Here is a 9,280-nt window from a genome sequence, read left to right on the forward strand (position 1 = left end):
GTTCACATCCAGGAAAACAAAATTTAAGAGCAATCACAAACAGCCAATGAAACTTTCCCGAATAGGGCAACCACTTAAACTATAGCCAATCATATAATGCCCTTGCCTTGCTTCTGAGTCTGCTCTATAAAAGCATTTCCATTAGCTTCTGTCAACAGAGCATACTTTACTGCTTTCCATTTAGGGCTGCCCAATTTAAACCAATGTTGCTCAAATAAACTCTCAAAACTTTCAATATGCCTCAGTTTAATTTTTAACTAGGTGTTCTACTCTCATTCCAAGAGAGCATAAGTTTCAGAACTGATGGGATTCTCAGTTCTTCTACCATCCAGAATACACTTTCTAATGTAATTTTTAGGTGGGTCCCAAGTCCTCCTCTTAAGTACAGGTTATGTAGAACTTTCATTCCATAGATACTGTGACCTTCTTGGTTCTACTTGGTTCCTTCTTGGAGTTGCTTCTGTAGCTGAGCCCCAAAGACCCTCTCCTCTGGATATGAAACCAGGATGTATCTTAAATCCCTCCTTTCTGTTTCCTGAATATTTTGAAGTGCTGAGGTCCTGACTTCCTTTTTTCCATCTTTTACTATCTGTGTGACCTGGAACAAGTTACTTATGCCTCGGTTTTCTTAGACGTTAAGTGGCATTAAAATTGTACTAACTCACAGCGTTCTTCTGAAGAGTAAATGAATTAATATCTGCAAATATTTTTAAATAGTGCCCATACTATCAATGTACAGCCAATACTCAATTGTGTTATATGTTACTAGTGTTATTCCTCCATTGTGTAACTTATTTCCTCAAAACAGAGTCACAATCTAGCTCGCAAACTCTCACTTTAGGGCAGCTTAGACTCTCTTACTATTATATTTGGTTTTGATCTATAATCTTCAGTAACCAACTAGTGTCACTTTTACAAGTGTTTATCAATATGTTTTTCTCCAAGGGCCAGAACAAACTTTTATGCTATTCGTAGTATGAAGCAGTTTATTTTTGTTTAGTTTTGTCTTAGTTCATTTCCAGATTACAGAAGAAAATGATGTCCTCCGTTCAGTGACGAATCACATGCATACATACTCTTTCAATATAAACCCACCAAGAGAAAGCCTGGGTTCTTGCTGCTGCTTCCTGAAGTCCCTCTGTTCTCTATCCTGAAGACCAGTGGTCAAGACTGACATCATGGAGCAGAGGAATCAGAGCGGGAGGGTAAGTGAGTTTGTGTTGCTGGGCTTCCCAGCTCCTGCGCCACTGAGGGCACTTTTATTTGCCCTTTCTCTGCTGGCCTATGTGTTGGTGCTGACTGAAAACACACTCATCATTATGGCAATTAGAAACCACCCCACCCTTCACAAGCCCATGTACTTCTTTCTGGCTAATATGTCCTTCTTGGAGATATGGTATGTTACTGTCACTATTCCCAAGATGTTAGCTGGGTTTGCTGGGTCCAAACAGAGCCAGGGACAGCTAATCTCCTTTGAGGGATGCATGACACAGCTCTACTTTTTCCTGGGATTGGGCTGCACTGAATGTGTCCTTCTTGCCGTTATGGCCTATGATCGCTATGTGGCCATCTGCCATCCTCTCCACTATGCTGTCATTGTCAGTGGTCAACTGTGTGTGCAGCTGGCAGCTGGTTCCTGGGCTGGAGGTTTTGGTATCTCCATGGTCAAAGTTTTTCTCATTTCTCGCCTCTCCTACTGTGGACCCAACATCATCAACCACTTTTTCTGTGATGTCTCCCCGTTGCTCAATCTTTCATGTACTGACATGTCAACAGCAGAGCTTACAGACTTTGTTCTGGCCATTTTTATCCTGCTGGGGCCACTCTCTGTCACTGGGGCCTCCTACATGGCCATCACTGGTGCTCTGGTACGCATTCCCTCAGCTGCTGGGCGCCATAAAGCTTTTTCCACCTGTGCCTCTCACCTCACTGTCGTGATCATCTTCTATGCAGCCAGTATCTTCATCTATGCACGGCCAAAGGCACTTTCAGCTTTTGACACCAACAAGCTGGTTTCTGTACTCTATGCTGTCATTGTACCTTTGCTCAACCCCATCATTTACTGCTTGCGCAATCAAGAGGTCAAGAGAGCCCTACGGCATACATTACACCTATACCAAGGCCAGGATGCTAAGCACAGGAAAGCAAGCAGAGATGGATAGAAAATGCTCTTAAATTGGTATTTGTATCTTCTATGAAGACCAGAGTTCTTCTGTCCTATATTAGGGACTAGTGCTCAAAAGCACTGCCATGGAACTAATCCAGAAGGAATAAGAGGGATGGATTGCAAGCTGGCAGCTGGATTTCTGCAGAATAGCACTAAAAATACATGTTAGAATGTTCCATGTTACCTGCTCTATTGCAAATTACATAGAACAGGTTCATGAATTATGCATCCTGATGAGGTAAGAAGGATTGCCTCTGAGCAGAAGACTGACTGCACTTCAATATTTAAATAAGCAAACAAACGCAGAACTAATATCTCCCTAAATGGCCTTTCATGGGTTTGCTCTTTGTCTTACTTCTGTGGCTGAAAGTGTAGAAAAGGAAAGCAGAAAAAGGAAGCCATTCAAGGAAACACAGGCTTCGTTATGGAAATATGGAATTCACTTCTGGTGAATCTCTTCTAGCTGCAATCCAATGACTATATCTTATGAGGTAGCAGAGGTCCAGGTGATTATTCTAGCATGAACAAGGCAAGTAGCTAGGAAACTGAGAAGTTTTGTGTTGGCAACATGTCACCTCCTGGACTCAGGTATTTCTAGCTTCATTTCCTCATTTACATAGGTCAGTGCACACACCAAGCTAGTGACTGAGCACAGTTGTTGACTCAATCTTTTGTTTTTCTAATTTATTATAAGCTTATATTTATACATTAGGTGGAATGCTATGTAGATCTTAAAATAGAATGAGCTACATAGAGCTAATGACAGAGAAGTATTCTTAGTATAATAAATCAAAATATTAGGTTATGTAACAACATCAAAAGTATTAGACTTACAAATGGAAAAGGAAGATGTGATATAGATTTACACATACACACACACACACACACACACACACACACATACACATGCACACTGAAATATTACTCAGCCTTAAAAAAAGATGTGTCATTTGCAACAATATGGATAAACCTAGAGGGCATTACCCTAAGTGAAATAAATCAGATGAAGTAAGACAAATACCATATTGTTTCATTCATGTGGAATGTGGAATCTAAAAAACAAACAAACAAACAAATAAACAAAAAGCAGGATCAGACTCTGCTTTTATATAATACAGACGTTTGCCAGAGGGAAGGTATGGGATGGGCAAAATGGGTGAAGAGGAGTGGAAGATATAGGCTTTCAGTTATGAAATGAATAAGTCACAGGAATAAAAAGCACAGGAGAGGGAATATAGTCAAAGATATTGTAACAGTGATGTAGCAAGACAACTGGTAGCTACACTTGTGGTAAGTGTAGCATAACATATAGAGAAGTTGAATTACTGCGTACATCTGAAACCAACATACCATTGTGGATTCACTGTACTCAAATTTTAAAATTAATTTTAAAAAAGATCATGACTGTCCAGCATGAAACCAAGTATAGGCTTTTCTAAGCAAAGAATACTGTGAGATAGCACAGATGTTACACCTTGAAGCAGCCCCTGGTTCTACCTGCAAAAACACATCTAAAATATGACCATCTCAAAAAAAGAAAAATGACCAGTCTTACTTATTTGTTTGTTTAAACTAGACTAGAAGGAAATTCACTGGGATGTTAGCTGTTAACTATGGAATGTAGCTGTTACACTTATCAATTGCCTTCTGTGGCAAAGGTATTGTTACCAACAAATTGATTTAGATAAGCATTTCTTACCCAATAAAATACACAGCTTTATTCATCTGGGCAGAGAAATGGTTACATGGTATCTCAGCATGATTTTTAGAAATTTACAACTACCTAAGACTCAGAACCTTGAAGACACAGACCACATGAAGCTTCTCTCTCCAGATGTGGGAATCTTCTGGTGTTGCAGCCTATCTTTCTATAGTTTTCTGCTATTTAATAAAGTTTAAAAGGCTATTAGCAAGGAAACTGAGCATATTTGCTGGTTGCTACTTATTAAAAATTCTAGTATAATATATGTAATTTTTGTACCAAAACAGTTGCATAACCTTATAACTATTTTATTATAATTTGTTTTTATATTTTATTGTGTTATTATAATCTATATTATAATTTATATTTATAATGACTGGGTAAAAGTTCATCAAAATCCTAAACTGTCTCCATAGAATAAATTTCTGAACTTTCTGAGTTGGATAGAAACTTTCTGAGTTGGACTGTCATCCTTTGGGCATCATTGTTGTAGCTATTATATGAATCTCCTTATAAGTTAATTCCAGTTCCAGGAAGTAAAAACATGATGTTGATTTCCTTCATTGTGCTCTTCTTTCTTTTCCAAGCTTTTTACAGTAAAATGCATTGTTTTCTCAAGTTTTAAAAATTCCTCAAATTCTGAATTCAAAATTTAAAACCAGATACTTCAGGTATAGGAAACACATTTAGCACATTTTCCTGCATATATTCATACTTCAATAACAATGAATGAAAAGATGCTTGAGTCCATGTGAACTATGGCAAGATCAAAACTTTTCTGGACTTGGACTGCATTTTCATAGTCATATGATCCTCATGGCTCATATTGAATTTGATGGCACAAAACTTAAGATTTTTCAAGTGAACTATAATTGTCAGATGAAGTATTCCTCATCCTCTACTGAGTAATTTTGCCCCCAACCTAGATAGAGGGCTTTTTTTTATTCCTGTTACATTTGATCCTATTTGTTCAGACCATGTTTATAGTCTGCCATTCTTTAAAAATAGTGCATAGATACTGTGGTTCTTTTGTAATTCCTTTTTGCCAGGGTAGGGTCTGGGGGAGCCTCCAGTCTCCCTCTAGGAGTACTGGATCCAGACTCGGTCTTCCAGGTAAGAGAGACACTCAGAGTGGCCAAGAGGTAACTCACATCTACACAACAAGTGAGGATCAATATAGAGGGTTCCATGCTCAAAAATACCTACTCGTTCCCATCAACTTTGATAATCTCCAAGTTTCTCAGTCTGCTGTTGGGGCCCAGCAGGCTAAAAAACCTCCCGCTGAGCGACCATTGATGGCTATGCCTCCAGGGCACAGGAGAAAATTTTGGGAAGTTGTGGAACAAGTCAAAAGACTGTGAAGCAACATTTGGCCTCCTGGGCTGCAAATGTGGCTTCTATTTAACCTGTCTATGATTTTTCTCATTGCTTTGCAAAAGCAAAAAGGCATGTAGCTTTAAGTTTTGAATCAAGTTGGGTCAATTAGTGGCACCTGCTTTCCCTTACATTATTTCTGCTCCCAGCTCATTGCCTGCTGTTGGGGCAAACACAATCCTCTGTCTAAAATTAACCCCTTGAATGATAAGCGTCTTGCCCAGACTGCTAAAGGACCTTGAAGAAAAGAAGATTCTTTGAGAGACAGACTCCCTCGTTCCTGTTTTTTTACTTCTGTTCTCACAGCTGTTCTCTCTTCTGTGATTTAAAAAAAAAAAAAAGTGATCCTTCTCAGAGCATGTTTTTACTCTCTCAAGGACCATAAGCTTTGTGATCATTAAAGAGAAAAAAAAATGTGTAAACCCCTATGGCATAAAAGACACTGACTTTCTTAGTAAAGTGTGGCTTTACCACCATTCACATTGTCTGTCTTCTTTCTTTCCTATAGATATTTCGCCGACACCAACCACCTACTCAGGGACCATTTGGCTGGGGGTACGTGGGCTGGCTCCCCCGTTCTCCAGAGTCTGCTTTTCAGATTTCTTCACATTATGGTCTGTTTTCCTCTTTTTTTCTTTTGGTCTTTATTTTAATTTCTTGCTCATTACAGTCTTGTGCAGATGAATTTTAGACTGTAATTTTTTACTTAAAATTTATAATCCAATTCTTTTATGGTTTGCTAACATTTCACATTGAACAGAGTCAGGAAATATCTAAAAACCTTCCAGAAAAGAGCATTTTAGAAATAACAGTTCTTCTACAGTACTGAAAACCCTATTTTGCTTAAACAGCCCTTATAGTTAGGAAGTATAAGACTGAGAAACTATCAGATAGAGGGGATGTAAGATTTAGCAGAGCAAAGCAGAGCCGAGAGGAAAGAGGGAAGCCGGGTTATGGAGCCAAGAGGGCCTTTATTGGGATCCGCAGTCCTTGGGCGAGGTTCCATGACTCGAGTCCCGGGCAGAGTCAGGGAAGGCGCGCCTGGTACAGGAGGGGCGTGGTATTTTAGGGGTGAAAGACTTCCGTCCGGTCCTGGGAGGGCAGACCACCAAATAAGGGCACTTTAGGGACGTGGCGGGATGGGATAGGTTGCCTCCTTTGTCAGGGTGGTGGGAAGCTGAGGCTCCGTGATTGGCTGTTTTCAAACTGGCGCGGAACATTCCAGGTCTGCAGGTGAGGGATGGGGGTCGTCGGTGCCCGTTGTTCCTCCAACCCACAGCAAAATGGCCGCTCGGTCGCCATGCCGAGGTGACTCCCAAGGTGACTCTTACAGGGGACAGAAGACAAAATACTTACATGGAATGTGATAGTTAGGATTGGATCTTGTGACATAAAAAGGATAAGGGAAAACTGGTAAAATCTGAATAAAACCTGGAGTTTAGTTAACAATAATGTAGTAGTTTTGGTTTCTTACTTTTCAAAGTGTACAGGGCAATGTAAGGTGATGATGTTAGGGGAAACTGAACGAGGGGAGGGAAATCCGAGAACTCTTTACTATCTTTGAAACTCTTCTCTAAAATAATATTAAAACAAAAATTGAAAAGTTATTTTAAAAATAAAATGTTAGTCTTTTTTTTAATTTTTTTAATGTTTTATTTATTTTTGATACAGAGAGAGAGACAGAGCATGAGAGGGGGAGGGGCAGAGAGAGAAGGAGACACAGAACCGGAAGCAGGCTCCAGGCTCTGAGCTAGCTGTTGTAATACCCAAGATTTCTTTATCGTCCCCAAAAACCAGAAACCGCCAGGAAGACTGAGTCACACATGCAAAAGCAAAGGGCTTTATTACGAGTTTAGGCTCGCCGGGGCCTAAACTCGGGCTCGCAGACTTTACTGGCGAGGTGGATCCATGCTGAGAGCCCCGAACAAAGGTGGGGCAGGGCTTTTATGAGTTTGGGAAGGGGGAGTTACAGGAAATTGTGACATAGGTACAGTGATCCAATCATTATTATACAATATTATTGACAGCAGGTTTATCCAATTACAACATTTAGAGTGTTAACCAATCAGAGTAGACCCAGGACCCAGGACCTTCACACACGGTGTAACTAGCCTTAAGCAATAACTGATTACCTATAGCTTCTATTTCTAGGCCTGCCCTTAGGAATGTTAAGGGTATTACAAGGGTGGTCCCTCTTGCCTTGGGCAATGTGTGCCCTTCTATTGTCTCAAACCTGAGTCCTTACACTGTCAGCACAGAGCCTGACGCAGGGCTTGAACCCACGAACGTGAGATCTGACCTGAGCCAAAGCTGGAGGCTTAACCGACTGAGCCACCCAGGCGCCCCAATTGTTAGTCTTTTTGTATCAAATTGTTTCATAATTTTTGTTGATTTCAGTGACTTCTTAATAATAATAGTAAGCCATGCCTTTTCGCTTATGGCGGTATATACAGCAAATTGACTTTTATGTGCTATGTTGAAAATCTCTTTTTCAAATTTTCCTAGGTTTTTAATTCTCATGAAACTCACACATTGATGCTTGGATTGATAAGAGAGAGTTAAATTATATTGGACAAATACTCTTGCCTCACATTTACCACTTCTAACAGAATTGTAGCAGCTCTTTCACATAGCACCATTTGGTGCAGGCAAACATGAGAGGACAGTTTTGTGCACTGCAGAGAAGAGAAGGCTTATAGCATAGGTGTTTTCATTTTCCTCAGGGGATAATTACCCTCCCTGATTTTCACATTCCATAGTCTCATTTCATGAGGACCCAGTGGTCCCAGCCTTCCCAAAATTAGTGCCAACTCACCATATGCCTTTTGACAAAGAATATGGGAGGGTGGGGAAAGAGCTAGGTCCATCCTTCTCTATCAGATTCCAATTAGTCCCGTATATACCTTTAGATCCTTTGTAGGATCTAAAGTTTCTCTAGGAGTTCTCATATTTTTAGGTCCCTGCATTGCTCCCTTCATCTACCTTTGGTTACTCACAGAGATACAAGTATATTTCATGAGCCTTCATTCTAACAAAACTTCTAGCATTTGATTTTTAATTTTATGGTTACTGACACACAATTAATAGCAGAGACTGTGGGCCACCTTGACTGAATAACTTGACAGACAGGAGGTGTCATTTCGCACTGCTCTTAGCACCAATGTGTGTTTCACAAACGTTCATCAAATGACTGAATGTTTCTTGGAGATCAAAGTGCTGGGTTTGACTTCTCCTCACTGCAGAGGCCTCATTATTCCATTGTCTCACTTCTCACTATATTCTTTCCTGTGCTAGTCTCTCTACACTGAAAGCCCTCTTGCCTCATTTCTTCTGGTCAAATTATGGCTGTGGTTCACATTCCAACACAGGCAATACATTTGTGTAGTTATCACAAAGCTGTTTTAGAACTGCTTTCATATACATATTACTTTTGAAACTAACATTAATGGTATGATGTTAACAAATGAATTATTGTTATCCCATTTTATGAGTGAATAAACTAAGGCATAAAAAAAACCATTTTAAAAGGTCAAAAGTCTTAAAACTGGTAGAATCTAGATTAGGAACCAAATCTTCTGACTGCTGAAACAAAATTATTTCCTACCACACTACTTCCACACTATCTTTCTGTATGAGTCTCTGTATGATGCCTCTGGATGAATCTTTTTCTAAATTCCTAAGTTAGAAAGCATTATTCTCTAGGGCACTTGGGTGATTCAGTTGGTTGAGTGTCAGACTTTGGCTCAGGTTATGATCTTGTGATTCATGGGTTTGAGCCCCACGTCAAACTTGCTGCTGTCAGCCAGAACCCGCTTTGGATCCTCTGTCCCCCTCTTTCTTTTTCCCTCTTCTGCTCATGTTCTCTCTCTCAAAAATAAACAAACATTTAAAAAATATCTTAAAGAAAGCATTATTTCCTCATTGGAGTTCCTAGGGTGCTTTTCACCTCTCTTTTGGTACATGTCACATACAATGCTCATTACTTAGCATTACTTTACTTAGAATACTACAAGTTCCTGAAGGGCAGAAACCATGAC

At 39.9% G+C, this 9,280-nt stretch overlaps 1 protein-coding gene across 1 annotated transcript; it reads left to right on the top strand.

Moving 5' to 3' along the window:
• The first annotated feature begins 1,178 nt into the window (after positions 1-1,178).
• Positions 1,179-2,162, top strand: LOC115272111 (olfactory receptor 226). Its single transcript, XM_029915141.1, has one exon. It carries the CDS (start codon positions 1,179-1,181, stop codon positions 2,160-2,162), a length of 984 nt encoding a protein of 327 aa, XP_029771001.1.
• Positions 2,163-9,280: the final 7,118 nt, after the last annotated feature.

Source organism: Suricata suricatta, chromosome 11 (assembly GCF_006229205.1).
Source record: "Suricata suricatta isolate VVHF042 chromosome 11, meerkat_22Aug2017_6uvM2_HiC, whole genome shotgun sequence".
Lineage (NCBI taxonomy): Eukaryota > Metazoa > Chordata > Mammalia > Carnivora > Herpestidae > Suricata > Suricata suricatta.